Source organism: Trichosurus vulpecula, chromosome 3 (genome assembly GCF_011100635.1).
Source record: "Trichosurus vulpecula isolate mTriVul1 chromosome 3, mTriVul1.pri, whole genome shotgun sequence".
Classification (NCBI taxonomy): domain Eukaryota; kingdom Metazoa; phylum Chordata; class Mammalia; order Diprotodontia; family Phalangeridae; genus Trichosurus; species Trichosurus vulpecula.
Window position 1 is genome coordinate 114,069,104 of NC_050575.1, and position 16,566 is coordinate 114,085,669.

Below are 16,566 nucleotides of genomic sequence, written 5' to 3' on the forward strand. Positions count from 1 at the left end.
CAGAATTCTTAGAGCTTTCAAAGGTCATTGGCCTTTACAATGTTGTTATTGCATAAAATGTTCTCCTGGTTCTGCTCCTTTCCCTCTGCATCAGTTCCTCCAAGTCTTCCCAGGTTTCTTTTCAACCATTCCTTTTGTCATTTTTTTTTACAGCCACATAATATGTATACCATAATTTGTTCAGCCATTCCCAAACTGATGGACACCCCCACAGATTCCAGGACTACACCACTTTCCCCCCTTTTTCTTTTTAAATCTATATCTCTGTTAAATAAGAGTTGACTTTTTGGAATCGAACCTATTGAGAAAAGGTGGTGTAAAAACGAAACAAACCCTTTTTTCCCCTTTTAAACTGGATCTGTGATTTCCTGTGTAAGATGCTCCTGGTGAGGAACTTTCTCAGCCTATGTAGATTGTCACCTAATCTGCAATTTACAATTTTATAGAATTGCCTGGAGCACCGAGAGGAAGAGACTTGCTCAGAGCCATACATCCAGCCAGTATGTGGTGCAGGTCATACTTGAAGCCAATTCTTCTAGCCTGAGACCAGCCCTTAAACTATTACCTCATTCCACCTCTTAGAAACAAAATATATAAATAAAATTATTATTTAAAAAATAATTCAATGGCTTGGGGGGGGGTGGGCTATGGTGATTAAAAAATACTTCAATAGAAACATTTTTTAAAAGAATGCAGTGAAATCAAAATAAATAAAGAAAACTAAGATATATTTTGCTAGATGAATAAAATTTTTAAAAATAAAGTAGTTCATGAGAAGATTCAGGATCTGGAGTATTCTCCAAGGCCTCCCTGGAATCTCTCAATTTTTCTCTAGATAAAATGGGAGAGAGAGGAGGAAAGACAATGTGAGAGGAGCGATGGAAGAAGGGGGAAAGAGGAGAAAAGGAAGGGAGGAGATGGAAGAGAGAGAGGGGGAGAGAGAAAAAGAAGGAAGAGAGATGGGGATAGGGGGGAGAAGGGGAAGAGAGAGACCCCTACAGACACAGCCCACCCCCTCAACAGCCAACATGAGGCTTGCCCAGCAGCCCCCAGGGCAGGCTACAGATGTTTTCAAAATCTTTTAGCCTGACCATTAATGACCTACCAGGTCCCAGGAAATTCAATGTCCAACTTTCAGCACTTCTGGTCCCCAGCTGGCACTGGTACGAGTGGAAACCCAAGGAAGGAGGAAAGAGCCGAGTCCCTGCCTTGACTGCTTTCCTCTGGGTGTGCTCTCTTTACTGATAAGGGGAATTCCCATCCCTCCCTGATTTTCACATTCTGCCACCAAAAACACCAGCAAGGCCAACCCCAGGGCAGAAGAAAAAAGATGTCCTGCCTGTCTTCCCCACTGCTGCGCTCTACCCCTACCCCTTGTGCCCAAGCCCTTTCTGCTCAGGAAAGGCTCTGAAATCAATCACATTTATACTTCATAGGGAATTCCATCACTCTTCTTTCTGACTGATTGATTGCTCATTCATTCAACTAACCAACCTACATTTAGAAAGGCAGCAGGAAACAGTGGGATGGCAAAAGTCAATAATCTTTTGGAGTTCAAGTTGAACTCCAACAAAGCTGTTTGCTCCAGGACAAGTAATTTAACCTCTAAACCTCAGCTTTCTTGTCTGTAAATGAGGATAATAAACACGGGGGGGGGGGGGCGGCGGGGGCGGGGAGGCCCTCTGCTTTTGTGCTCTATGAACCAAAGCACTATCTAAATGCATCAATTCTTCCACTAGCCCGGATCACATCCTAACCAAAATTTAGTAGATCAGTTGTCTGAGGCTCCAGACCAGACAAAACCTACTAAGTGACTCAGAATCTTAGGAGTCTTCCTGACTCCAGGTTCATAGTTATCTACTGCCTTTCACTGTAGAGATGAGTGATTCTACCATGGCAATGAGGAAACTGTGCAATAAAAGACTTCATCCTGTTACTGGAATTCTGGGCCCCAGGAAACCGGTAGGGGTGGTTTTCCAGGCCCTGAAGTCATGCTGTCTTCAGCTTTGGACATGAGGACTTAGGGGAAAAATCACATAAAACATTAGGGGTGCGCGTTTCTGGGTTCCATCAACTTTGCTACAATACATCACACGGGAATTTCCAAACCACATCATGGCTGGAGAAGTGGTAATTACTAGGCCAGAGCAGAAGCAGAAAACTGCCATGTTTCATGAAAGAGGAAGGGGATGTGGCTGAACCACAAGGGCTAGAGGGGAAAAAAAGAAGAAACAAAACCAGAGAGTGAAAGCAATCCTTTCTGGTTGAGATCAGAGTGCATTCCTATGCCAGCTGTTCCTGTCTTTACTGCTCCTCCAGACTTACAGTGCTAGGTTCAGCTTTAGGTCTGTCCTGCTTTTTTTTTTTTTTTTTAAGAATTTAGAGACACTGGGGGGACAAAGTAACACTGATTCATTTTCCTATTGTGTTTATCTAACAACTACCTAATGAGATTAATTTTGCAAATATCATTAGAGCCATTTCACAGAGAAGGAAACAGACATAGGGAGTGGAAATAATTTGCCCACAGTCATGGAGCTGGTTTGTGGAAGAATTGATCTTGGACCCTAGGGCGCTAGGCTTTCAGACCCAAGACTTTTCAAATCGTACCACAAGCTATGCTTAGTGTGACATCTAAGAAGCACAGAGAAGATTGAGGCCATGAAACCGGAGCAGTCCTTTTCAGCTTTCTCCCAAGCTGTAACCCATTTATCAATGCTCTAGTTCTAAGACAGGACATTCAAGAAAAACAGCAGACTCTTTTTAAAAAAGATTAAGTTTTTATTGATCCCTTTTTTACATCACTCTAATTTCCCCCACTATTCCCCTCACCCTTCCTAGAGAGCCACCCCACATAACAATGCTTTTGAAAGACAAACTAAGAAAAAGAAAAGAAATAATACATTCAAAAAAATCTGAAAATATGTGCAGTGTCTGATTCTTGTGGCCCTCTCATTTCTGCAAAGGGATGGGGTATTTTCTCCTATTTCTTCTTTCAAGTTACACTTGTTCTTTGTAATTTTTTAATATTCGCTTGAGTTTTTTGGTGCGTGGGTGTTCCATCCATTTACATTGTTGTAGTCATCATGTAGATTTTTTGTTTTGATCTTTTGCAATTGCCTCTATCCCTTGTTTGGTTAAGAACACATCTCCTACCTGTACCCATGAGAGGTATATGATCTGCTTCTCTTCTAATTTTTTTTTATAGCATGACTTAAGTAAAGATCTATTTAGAATATATTGTGGAATACAGTGTGAGATGTTGGTCTAAGCCTAATTTCTGCCAGACTGCTTTCCAATTTGCCAGCAGTTTTTAATCATATACGGAGTATTTACCTTGTTTTCTTGTTTATCAAAGACTGGATGAATTCCATTGCTTCTGAGTCTCCCTTGTCTAGTCTGTTCCATTGATCTGCTTCTATTTTTTAACCAATACTAAATGATGACTGTTGCTTTCTAATAAAGTTGGAGGTCTGGAATTGAACAGACTACTCTTAATTATCAGAGATAAAAATGTGTTAATGTAAATCACTGGAATCAGCAAAAAGAATATGCCCCATTGATTTTGACCATGATTCTATTCCCTAATACAGGGAAACTTGCCATGGGGAAGAGGGTATGGGACCTCCAATTTGGATAGACAGTTCCCTGGTTTTGTTGTAGGCAGAGGTATGCTTGGAACCCTAGCTAGCTTCCCCAGACACACTAATGAACCACACACAGAGATACATGTGCCAATATGCAGCTTAAGGGTAAAGCCATATCTGATGCCCCACTCTCCCACCAATTGGTCGTATGACCTAAGATGGGGTATTTGCCTTCAGTCAGCCTCAATTTCTTCCTCTGTAGAATGAGGGGCTTGGCTGAGATAATCAAAGTCTCACTGGAGACATGGATTTATATCTGTCTCCTGACAGTAGCCTTTTGGAGGTAGTATGGTGCAATGTATAGGACACTGGACTTGGCATTAGAAAGATCTGGGTTCCAATCCTGTCTCAGTGTGACTCTGGGCAAGTCACAACTTCTCTCTGTATCCTAAGCTTTAAAACAAGAGAGTTGGACCTAATGACCTTTAAAGTCCCTTCCACTTCTAAATCTATGATCTCTTAATGCCCCTTCCATGATCTCTTAAGGTCTACCTTTAAACTTGGGTGATATGGTTCAGTAGAAATAGAGGTTCAAGTCCCAGTTATGGCAATGTGATCTTGGGCAAGTCACTTTGCACCTCAGTTTACCCATCTGCAAAATGGGGCTAAATAATACATTACCTACTTCACACAGTTGTTGTGATGAAAGTGCTTTGAAACTATACAGCTGTATCTGTGAGTGATGATGCTTACTGGGAAAGTTGTTTGGACAGATTCTGAAGCAGTACTTTTCATACTGTTCCATTCTCTTCCCACTTTAAGACCAATATGGAGCCTCTTGAGTCTAGATTACAGGTGGAGAACCAACTTGGTCATTCTTCACAGAATGAAAAAGGAACCTTTGAGGGAGGCAAGGCTAGAAAATAGTTCATGTGAAAAAAAGAGTCAGGAATTCCAAACTCAATGAACACTCAGCGTGACGGCCAAAAAAAATTAATACGCTCTTAAGCTACATTAATAGTAGAGTGGTGTCCAGAACAAGGGAAATGAGGGACATATTGTACTCTGCCCAGATTTGAACCCATGTGGATTCTTGTGATCAGTTCTGGGTACCACATTTTAGAGGTAATTTACAACCTAGCATATTCAGAGGGAAACTAGTATAATGAAGTCACTAGAGACTATGTCATATGAAGATTGGGTGAAGGAACTTGAGAACTTTAAATGAGAAAAGTAGTCTTGGGGGTGGGGGTGAGGGGTGAGGGGAATGGGGCGAGGGTTTCAGGGTGGGGTGGTGGAGATGGTTGTCCTTAAATATTTAAAAAGCTACAATTCAGAAGAGGGTTCAGACTTTCTTCTTGGCCCCAGAGGACAGAACAGGACTAATTAAGGGTAGAAGTTCCAGATGCAGATTTTGACTCAACAGAAGGAAGAAAATTTTCTAATACTAGCTTAATGAGCTGCCTCATAAGAAAATGGGTTCCCCTTTCCCTGGAGGTCTTCAAGTAGATGCTGATAACTACTGGTCAGAAATATTGCAGAGGAGATATGTACTCAGATATTATTTAACTAGATCAGAGGCTCCCAATCTAGGCAATGAATACAGGGTATGTATTCCCTGCACACACTGCCCCCCAAAAGGAATAAGAAGTTTATCAAAGGAATGTAAGTAAATAACTATATCATTCTGTTGGAATAGTCCCAAAGAAGTAGTATTAATGAAAAATTAGGGGGATTGGAGAACAGTGAGAAACTGAGGAAGAGTGAGGAAGGATGGGAGCATCACCGCACATCTGAAAATTTGAGACATTTGAAGGAGTAATTCCTACTGACTAAAACTAAACAAATGAATTTAGCACACAAAACCCTTTTCACATTGAATGAGGAAAGAAATCAGTGATGATGACCCAATTAAAGAGGCTAAATCAGAGGTTCCCAAACTTACCTCAAACCTACTGACCCCTTTTTTAAAAAATTACTCAGTACCCCCCTGGAAATCTCTTTTTTAACCCTGTAATGGTTTTTTTTTAATTTGCATCATTTAAAAATATATATTTTTTAAAATGACTCATCTCAAATTTAATAATTTATTGTAAAGTTTTTTTTTACTGCATTGGAATTTTGATGACACAATATTGCATCATGTAACCTTGTAATATATTATTGTAAACAAGTCATTACATGCACATATTCCTGCCAATGCATATTGGACTTCCTTCCAAAACATAACATACTCGCCTGCCAATACTTGCTTGTTAAGACCTGTAGGTGGACTTGACCACTCATCAGTTATAACTTGCATTTTGTGTGTTTATTTGGAAAATAATGTAATCACTATGACCTTAACTGTTACACAACAGATGAAACATATGTGAATGGTTTTTCAAATTTTTCTTTTTTCCATATGCTTCCACCGCCCCTTTAATTTTATTCAATGCCCCCCAATTGCACCTGAGGCTACTACTGCTCCCCTGGGTCATTCCAACCCCCCCGGGGGCAGTATCACCTACTTTGGGAACTTATATGATGATCTCTGCAAATCCAGAAACTCCAAATTGATTTCCAGTCAATGAAGTTACAAAATTTTTAGTGCAACCTTGGAGAAGGATATACCATTCTTGTTAATCGTTCTCACAGACTTTAATTCCACTTTATATAACTTACCTTAGTGAATCAGGATTCTCAGACCTGTTCTAAATCAAATTCAAAGCAAAAAACAAATTGGAGGCTAAACGGGTCTCCACCAAAACCCCACCAAGAATTAAAACATTGGTTGATAAGAGACAGAATCAAGATTCTCATTACTTTGGCTGTATTCTGATAAAACATTTAATGACTTGATACTAAAAAGTGCCATGTACTAAATAGTTTAATGAAAAAATAATTATCTTATTTCTTATTGCGTATGTATGGTAAACTTTAGAATTAAATCTACATAATGAATAGGATGTATGGAAATGTTTACTGGAAGCCAAGGGATACAAAGCCCAAAAAGACTAAGAACCCCTGAATTATATGGTCTTTGAGGTCCTTCCAACTAGATTCTACAGTTTTGAATTAAGCTTCCAGCCAATAACTAATACATAAACCTCTCCATTGATAACAGGAATAGACTTTAGACCTGAAGGAGCTACACTGATCTCACCTCACCTACCACAACTCTGGGCCTTCTTCCTTCAAGATCACAATTCAAGTGTCCGGGGCTAACACGAAAGCCACTAGCTTGAAAAACAAATAAACACTAGGTAAGCCTACGAGCAAGCTCATCTACTCTAAGATGTCACTATTCCCCATCCAGCTGTAGTCATAACAGCTCACATTGGTGCAGTGCTTACTATATGCCAGGTACTAATCTTAGGAGGTAGGTGCTATTATTATCCCCATTTTACAGATGTTAAAACAGAGGCAAACACAAGTTAGGCCACTTTTTCAGGGTCACACAGCCAGTAAGTGTCTGACATTGCTTTTGAACTCAGACCTTTCCCCCAGCTTCAGGCCCCAGTGCTCTATTCTTTGAGCTACCCTAGCTGCTCAACCCTCCTGGCTGGAGGCCAGGAGACAAAGCTAATCTAAAGCCCCAGCCAGAGGACTTCCTAAAACACACATTGAATAATTTGGCCTATAGAAGCCTGGCATTGGGTTATTCCATGGTACAAGTTATGTAAGTAGGGAAGGTAAGAGGGGAGAAAGGGATGACATAATAAAAACTATCGAATGTTTCTATGTTGCTTTACTACCTACAAAGTGTTTTACAATACCTTGTTTGATCCTGACCAGCTACCCTATGAGGCAAACAGGATTATCTGCCTCCTGGCTCATTACCCTTATTTTACAGATGAGGAAACATGCCCAGGGAGAGGCCAGGTGCCTCGCCTAATGTCACATGGCTTGTTAAGTCGAATAGCCAAGATTTGTACACAGACCTTTGTTTCTGCTACACCAAATTAGCTTAAAGGGTCCCAAAGGAGGCTGGAGGCAGAGCATGATTAGGAATGGAAGTTTCTTGTCTTTGACTCTAAAGCAGGAGCTCTAACCATCATTGTGTTGTAGACCTCTTTGGCAATCTGATGAAGCCCATGGACCCCTTCCTTGGATTGTTTTGAAATACTTAAAAAAATATATAGGATCACAAAAGGTTACAATAAAAAACAAGTTCATGGGTGCCAGATCCAAGAACCTCTGCTTGGAAGCAATGACAAGCCATCTCGAGGGGTGAGTTTGGGTTTCTTTAGCAACTCTTTCCTTCTCTATTCCTGGCCTGGGCAGGCAATATTAATAAAAAGCTCATGCCAGAGCTGCTTTCCTCTTCCCAAATGAACCAGCTGTAGGGCAAAGGCTTACTACTAAGCCCTGGGCTCCAACTCGAGGCTAACATGTATGCAGGAGGGCTTTTAGAAAGCTACTCTCAACAGTGCTGATGCATGTAACCAATCCCATAAGGGTTCAGGGCCTGTGACTACTTAACCATTAACAATCCCATGCCCTTCCCCAACGTAGTACAGCTAGGAGTTATATAGATAGCTACCTATTCATAGATAGGTATTGAATTGCAGAAACAGGAAGGATATGTAGCTAGAGCATGATGCGGCCTTTGTTGAAGATCTGGCAAATCACAGTGCTACATTTGATTTGGCATGGTCCAGCTATACTGGTCAGAAGATTGGCCACTTCACTGCAGGAAGCAACATAGAGGCTGCCAACCCAATTTCCCAGCTGGGATATGGAAAACCTCCAATGTGCTATGGTTTCTGACCTTATCATTCCACTAAAACGACTCTCTCCAAAGTTACTAATGATCTCTTGAACTTGCCAAATCCAATGGTCTTTTCTCAGTCCTCCTCCTTCTTGATCTCTCTGTAACCTTTGACACTGCTGAGCACTCCCTCCTGCTTGATATTTGTCTCTCTAGGTTTTCAGGACACCCGTTCTCTTCTGGGTCTCATTCTTTCTCTGTCTCCTTTCCTGATCTTCCTCCAGATCATGCCTTCTAACCCATCAGTGTCCCTCAGGGTTCTGTCCTGGGCCCTCTTCTCCTTTTATAGTACTTCACTTGGTGATCTCATCAGCTCCCATGGATTTAATTACCATCTCTATGCTGATGATTCTCAAATCTACCTATCCCGCCCTAATCTCTCTGCCATCCTCTAATCTTGAATTTCCAATTGCCTTTCAGATATTTCAAATGAGATGTCCATCTTAAACTCAATGCATACAAAACTCATTATCTTTTCCCCTAAATCCTACCCTGCTCCCCTCCTTTCCCTACTACTGTAGAGGGCAAAACCATTCTTTCAGTCCCTCAGGCTCACAAGCTAGGAGTCATCCTGGATTCCTCACTATCTCTTGACCCCTATGTCCAAGCTGTTGCCAAGGCCCGTCAATTTCACCTTTACAACATCTCTCTCCTTTGACACTTCTACTACTCTGACACAGGCCCTTATCACTTCACACTGGATTAGTGCAACAGCTGCTGGTAGGTCAGCCTGCATCATGCCTCTGCCCACTCCAGTCCATCCTCCATCAACCACTAGTGATTTTCCTAACCTGCAGTTCCAAACGTGACACCCCCCGCCCCAACTTAAACACCAATGGCTCCCTATCACCTTCAGGAACAAATACAAAACACTATTTGTCATTCAAGGCCCTTTATAACCTAGCTCCCTTCTACCTTTCCAGTCTTCTAACACCAAACAGATACTCTTCAATCTAGTGACACTGGCCTCCTGGCCATTCCACAAATAGGACATTCCATTTCTTGGCTCTGGGCATTCTCTCTGGCTGCCCTGCAAGCCTGGTATGCTCTCTCACCTCTTCCCTGGCTTCAGGAATCAGATAAAACCCCATCCTTCTACAGGAAGCCTTCCCCAACTCCTCTTAATTTCAGTGCCTTTTATTAATTATTTCCAATTCATCGCTTTGTTTGCACATTGTCCCCCCCGTTAGACTGTAAGCTCCTTGAGGGCAGGGGTTCTTTTGCTTTTTTATACTCCCAGTGATCAGCACAGCACATAACAGGCCCATAATAAATGTTTACAGATTGAGAGAAGTAGCCTGAATTGTTGATCTGGTCCATCCGGAAAGGAGAGACAACAGGGAGTAAGTTGACAGAAGAGGCTGAGACTGTTTAGTAACCACACATGGCTGTTTATTTCATACAGGGATCTGTACAAATTGTATTTACACATATATATTCTTTACAGAATAAGTAAATCACCTGAAGATAGGAGAGTATGCTTTTTCTCCTCGTTGGCAAAAGGACATCCTCAGCCTCAACAAAGGAGCAAGGCAAGTGAACTTTCCTTCCTTTTTTCCATCAGGGTAAGAGAGAAGCTAGTTTATTTTGCTTTCAGGAAGACTTTGGGTTGGGTGGAGGGGCAGATACAATTTTAAGATTCTGACTACACCTGTTCCCTACTAATGAACACTTTCAGCATATTAAAAGAGATCAGCTTCCCTGTAGCAAAAGGTTAATATGCTGCCTAGGAGTCCTCCCTTGTGCTGACATAATCACCTGGTGGGGTTCCACTCTCTTCACTCAGGAAGGAGTTTCCTTTGTCATCAAAGTCATCAGGATGGCCCCACAGAATGCAACCACTTAAAGCTAGACTGCCCCAAAGCCCCTGGGGATGATTCTCATCACCTGGTTTGGCCATTCTTGTCAAACCTTAAGAAAGATTTCACAAGATCCTCCCTTCATCCTGCTTCAGAGTTTCTTTTAGTTTTAAAGTGCTTAGTGAAAATCAATTTTTGACACCTTGCCTACCCTTTGGGAAGGCTCCTGCCAAAAAAATAAACCACCCATCTCATGCCCACTGTGTGGTCAGACTAGACAAAGGTTTCTGGGTGAGAAAGGAGTGAAAGCAGGATTCACTAGGGGAGTGCATCTGACACCTTCACTTGTAACAAAATACCTGTTAAAGAGCTGTGCAGAAGAGACGGGAAAGATTTAGAGGAAGACGGCTGAGTGGCTGTTTAACATCTGACACCCCAGTTTCTCTAAAGAAGCAGAAAAGGCACTTTTTTTTCTAGCCAGAGTCAAGTTTAAAATAAACCTGACTTTGGGTATTGGAAAAGCCACTTTCTAAAGGGATTGATGGATTTAAACCTACTTCCCCCACATCTAGTGCCACAAGTATAGGAGTGTGGGTTTGATTCCTCCAGGATTCTGCTGAGCTCCACCGAGACTGCAATTTGCCCCTCCTGAAGGAATGGCCAATTTCTAGCAATATTTCCTATAAAATAAGAAATTGCCTGGGGGAAAGACAGAACTGAACCCATGAAGCTTTAAAGAGGTAGTGCGTGGGTGTTTCCTTTGGGGATGAAGGAGGGACCAGAGAAAAGCCCAAGACATGACAGGCTGAGGGAACTGGGTTTTGTGGGGGTTTGGGCTGTTTACAAATATTAATTTGGGTTGACATACAAAAACACTTGATGGCAAGTAGTTTTCAGGGCTTCATGTTCATCTCCTAAGTAGTAGTTCTTTTTCCATGGACAAGGAACATTAGTAAAGCATGTTTATGTGTATATTCCGAAAATAGTAATAATGATGGCTTTTATATGCCATCTATGTGGCTCAGGGGCTGGTGAGGGGCCTGGGGAACAAAGAAAAGAGAAGATTAACTCAGAACTGAATCCAAATAATCATTTCCCATTTATGTAGGATGTGCCCAAGGGATCCCTGGGCTGGGAATAGGTAGGATTTGCCCAGTGACCTATTTCATACCTGTCCCTTAATTTCTCAAGCAACTGTCCTGTGAAGATGGAAAAAAATGAACACTGAATCCTTGGCTAACTGGGTTATGTCAAAGCTTCACTGATCAGAGACCTCAGAAAGTGAACATGGAAAAAAGTATGGTGGCCAATAATTATCAGGACCTTACAGACAGTTACATTTAAGAACTTTCTCTCTTCTTTAACTGAATACCTACAGACCCTCCCTGGCTTTTGCTCATCATTCTTCCAACCATTCAACTATTGTGATGGTTCCTTCCTCCCTTGTATAAAAAGAAAGACAGGCGAGAAAAGCCCCTGCAGTAAGGACAGTGGGCTTGCAGTGGCTCAAGTTACTACTGATCTCCCATAATTCAGTTGAGCCCAGTCCACGTGAGCTCCAAAGACAAGAGGGAGTTAAAGTAACTCAATTCCCCTGTCATAGGAGAAGGTGGCAGACATCTGCCCAATAAGAAACCCATTGCTTAATGACCAAAGAGATAAGGAGGTTTAATACCATGGCCCTAAAAAGCCCTTGGTGTTGGGTGGACCCTTCCATTAGCCCCTGAAGCAAAGGCAAATCATGGACAGGGTAGGTAGGGTGGTGGGGATAGAAAACCCTTGACATAAACCCTTTTAACAAAGGAATGCTGACTTCCTCTCAATCTTCCCATGGAAGGATGAGAAGCTTAATTTAAAATAACAGGAGCCTCCTCCCCAGTTGTCAGGGAAATAGCTGTAGTTGAAATTTAGGGGCCCACTCAAGGGCACTCTTCACCACTGCTAACGCAGCTGCTCCCAGAGCCACCGTCAGCCCCATCACCGCCAGCTTCACAAAGCGATTGGTCCTTGGTTTGGTCAAGATATTTTTTGTCCGATCCTCAGGCTGCAAGAACCCTCGGAAGCGCTGCCGCAATACCATGTCTGGCCTTTGCTGGGCAGATGCCAGCTCAAAGTCTTTAAAAGTAGAGGCTGCTGTTCTGCAAAGGAAAGTGATGGAGATGAGAATTTGTGTAGGGGGCAAAATGGAAAGATAGTTTTTGTACATTTTTCCCTTAAGAGGACCTGTGAAGTCTAAAATGGGAATCCTACCCCTGTCTAGGCCTCTGGAACCAAAATTTCTACACATACATCCTTTTTTAAGTGCTATTCTGTCCAGGAAAACTTCCAGATCATCTGGTGTTGTAGGTTCACTCACCTCTCAGCTTGCTGCTGAGCTACCTCTCTGGCAAGCTCAGATGGAGGAAACTGAACGAAGAGATCTCCTGCTCTACTGATCAGGGTTTCGTAGGGCAAGTCCTGAGGGATCTGGGACAAGAGGTGGTGAACAGAGGCCATATCACACTCACAATCAAGGACTTCTTGCTCTCGATACAACACAATCTACAGAAATAAAGCCAGAGATGCTGCAATGAAGTCCTGAGAAAAGATGATAATGCCCCGTCCACAAACACACCATTCTCCTTGAAGATAGATATTAATCGTGGAAAAGACTCTTTCAAAATCTGCCATGAATCCCAGTACCCATTTTGGATGTAATATTAACATGTCCGAAGGACCTAAGTTCAAAACCGGACTCAGACAATTCCTAGATGTGTGACCCTGGGCAAGTCACTTAACATCTGCGTTCCTCAGTTTCTTCATCTGTAAAATGAGGATAATAATAGCCCCTGTCTCCCAGGGTGTAAAAGTGCTGAACATATACTAAGTGCTACATAAACATTAGCTACCACACAATATTATATCACACAATGGGTTTCAGTGCCGTTGGGACTAGAAATATTGCTATCTTAATGAGGCAGCTTTACACGACGGGTAGGGTGACAGACCTGGAGTAAGGAAGACCTGAGTTCAAACGCTGACTCAGATACTTACTAGCTGTGCAAGTGTGCCTCAGTTTCCTCGTGTGTAAATGGAGCTAGTAAGAGCACCCGCCTCCCAGGTTTCTTGTAGAGACCCAGTGAGGTCACAGACATAAAGTGCAGCGTGAATGCTAACTCTTCTTGCTGTTGTCATTATTACTATTACTGGACAAGAAAAGAGCCTTGTTGGAGGTTAGGCTGTGTGAATACCTAAGTCCTTCTTGGGCACAGAGGCTCAAGGGCCTCCCCAAATTCTTATTTAGACACCCAAAGCAATCCTTTTAAGACAAGAAGGAAGGAAAAAAGGCTGAAACACTGAACTAACCCACAGCAGAAATGATATCCACTGAATGCCTTCTTTGCTCTGTGCTGATGTGCATACTAGAGGTGTCCTCTTCTTTTCATTGTCAAACTTTTCTTTTAAAAAAAATTAATTTTTTCCCAATTATATATAAGACAAATTTTAACATTTAGTTTTTTAAAATTTTGAGTTCCAAATTTTTTTCCTTCCTCACAACCTCCTTCCCTAAGACAGCTAGCAATTTTAAATAGGTTACATACGAGCAATCATGTAAAACATATTCTCATATTAGGTTGTAAAAGAAACTAACTGCCCCCACCAAAAAAAACCTAAGAAAACATAAAATGAAAAATAGTATAATTTGATCTGCATCAGTTCTTGCTCTAGAAGTAAAGCATTTTTATATCATGAGTCCTTTGGATCATTGTATTGCTGAGAACAGCTAAGTCATTCACAGCTGACCGCCATACAGTGTTGCTATGACTATGTACACTGTTCTCTTGGTTCTGCTCACTACATTTTGTATCCATTCATGTAAGTCTTTCTAGATCTTTCTGAAATCATCCTGCTCATCATTTCTTACAGCAGAACGGTATTCCGTAACAATGATATACCACCACTTGTTCAGCCATTCCAACTGATGGGCATCCCCTCAATTTCTAATTCACTGCCACCACAAAAAGAGCTGCTGTAAATATTTTTATAGAAATAGGTCCTTTCAAAAAGCTATGCACATCCAGAGAAAGAATTATGAAATTGGAATGCAGATTGAGGCAAACTATTTGCTCTCTTTTTTTTTCCTTCTTTTTTGGTTTTGTTTCTTCTTTCTCCTGATTCATTCCCTTGGTTATAATTCTTCTTTACAACTGGACTATTATGTAAATAGGTTCAATGTGAAGGTATATGTAGAACCTACATTGGATTACATGCCCTCTTGGGAGGGAGGAGGGAGGAGAGGAAGGGAGGTAGAGAAAATTTGGAACCCCAAAACTTGTGGAACTGAGTGTTGTAAACTAAAAATAAAAAATAAATTTATATATAAAAAAAGAAATAGGTCCTTTCTCCATTTTTTGGATCTCTTTAAGATACAGACCTAGTAGTGGCACTGCTGGATCAAAGGGTAAGCAAAGTGTGTTGCCCTTTGAACATAGTTCCAAATTGTTCTCCAGAACAGTTAGATCAGTTCACAATTCCACCAACAGTGCATTAGTGTCCCAGTTTTCCCACATCCCCTCCAACATTTATCATTTTCCTTTTGTGACATTTAAGCCAATCAGAGAGGTGTGAGGTGATACCTCAGAGCTGTTTTAATGTGCATTTCTCATAGCTTTGATTTTTTCATCTGAAAACTGCCTGTTCATATCCTTTGGCCATTTATCAATTGGGGAATGACTTGTATTCTTATAAATTTGAATCATTTCTCTACATATTTGAGAAATGAGGCCTTTGTCAGAAACACTTGCTGTAAAAATTGTTTCCCAGCTTTCTGCTTTCCTTCTAATCTTGGCTGCATTTGGTTTTGTTTGCGCAAAACCAGTTTAATATAATCAAAATTATTCATTTCACATCTAGTAATGCTCTCTATCTCTTGTTTAGTCATAAACAAACTCACTTCTTCAGTAGTAAACAAGGAGTAGGTCAATTCACAATATCTAGAAGCAAGGACTCCAGAATCTTCACACTCTCCTACAGCTTACTTCACCATCAAGCCCAAGTTGTGTCCACTTTCTATTTTAGAAAAGCAGTGGAGAGTAGTAGCAAGACCACTGGACCTGAAGTCAGAAGACCTAGGTTCAAGGCCACCATTTATCAATACATAACTATGGGCAAGTCAAATCAATTCTATGAGATTCAGTTTCCTCTACTTATAAAAAGAAGGACAATAGTAGCTATGTTCCTCACCTCACAATACTCTTGGGAAGAAAAGTGCTTTATAAACTGTAAAGTGATAAAAGAACATGGGACTTATTATGCTTCTAAGACCCACCCTGGATATTCCTTCTGGTAGATTATAATACCTTCTTGTCTTAAACCAACCGTTTCATGAATTTCTGTGGTGGAAACAATTCAGCCCCTGGTGGACAACCTTCTAATGATCAGCATCTCAGAATTTGGTGATGTTGGTGCGGACAACAGTTTTCTTTGGGGCTTGTACTCAAAACCTCTTCAGTTTGGTAAGGCCCACAAGAGCTTTGGCATGGCTGGTTGGCCTGACCTTTAGAGCCCAGGCGCAGCTGGGGAGGCCCTGGGAATCAGAGTAGGGCTTTCCTGGAGGTTACTGTTATTATTATTATCATCATTATCAATATAAGCACCTATTTTTCCTTTTCCTTTAAACCTGTGGTTTTTACTTATATTTCCACACACTATTCTTTTCCACTGTTCCCAGTGGAACCTGTGAATCATAGCACAAACCAAGGCACCTAAGAGCACTGAAAGTAGAGCTATGCATAGTTCAGCCATTCTGGAAGGTGATTTGAAACTATGTGCCCAGAGTTACAATACTGGGCATACATAATCTTTAACCCAAATAAATCATTACTAGGCCTCTACCCCAAAGAGATCAAAGAAAGAAAAAAAAAAGGACCCATGTGCACAAAAATATTTATAGCAGCCATTTTCATAGTAGCCTCCAACCTGGAAACTAAGGGGTTACCTATCTCTTGGGGAATGGCTAAACAAACTGTGGTCTACAGATGTAATGGAATATTTCTGTGCTATACAAAGTGATGAAATGGACAATTTCAGAGGACACTAGGAAGACTATTATGAAATGATGCAGAGTGAAGTGAGCAGAACTAGGAGACAACCGACACAAAGACAAGATTATACAGAAAAACAACTTTGAAAGTCTTTAGGACTCTGATTAATGAAATGATAAATCATGACTGACAATAAACCCAATAACCCATCTTCTGCCAAAGAGGAGATGAACTTAAAATTTACAAAAAGACATGCATTTTTGAACATGGCCAATGTGAGAATTTGCTTTGCTGGTCTATGAATATGCAAGTTTGTGTGGGTTTAGTTCCACCCAATTGAAGATTGGAGAGGCAGTGGAAGGGATTAAAAACTGCTTGTAAAAATAAAAGAAAAATTCTTTAAA

General features: G+C 41.2%; 1 protein-coding gene across 1 annotated transcript in view; it reads right to left on the reverse strand.

Annotated features, from left to right (window-relative positions):
- Positions 1–9,708: 9,708 nt before the first annotated feature.
- TBC1D20 (TBC1 domain family member 20) overlaps positions 9,709–16,566 on the reverse strand; it is a 39,824-nt gene continuing 32,966 nt past the window's right edge. The window contains exons 7-8 of the mRNA XM_036748654.1: positions 12,496–12,680; positions 9,709–12,277 (exon numbers count right to left, since the gene is read on the reverse strand). Of these exons, the coding sequence (XP_036604549.1) occupies positions 12,022–12,277; positions 12,496–12,680 (441 nt within the window). The 3' untranslated portion in view covers positions 9,709–12,021. The remainder of the gene's footprint in view (positions 12,278–12,495; positions 12,681–16,566) is intronic.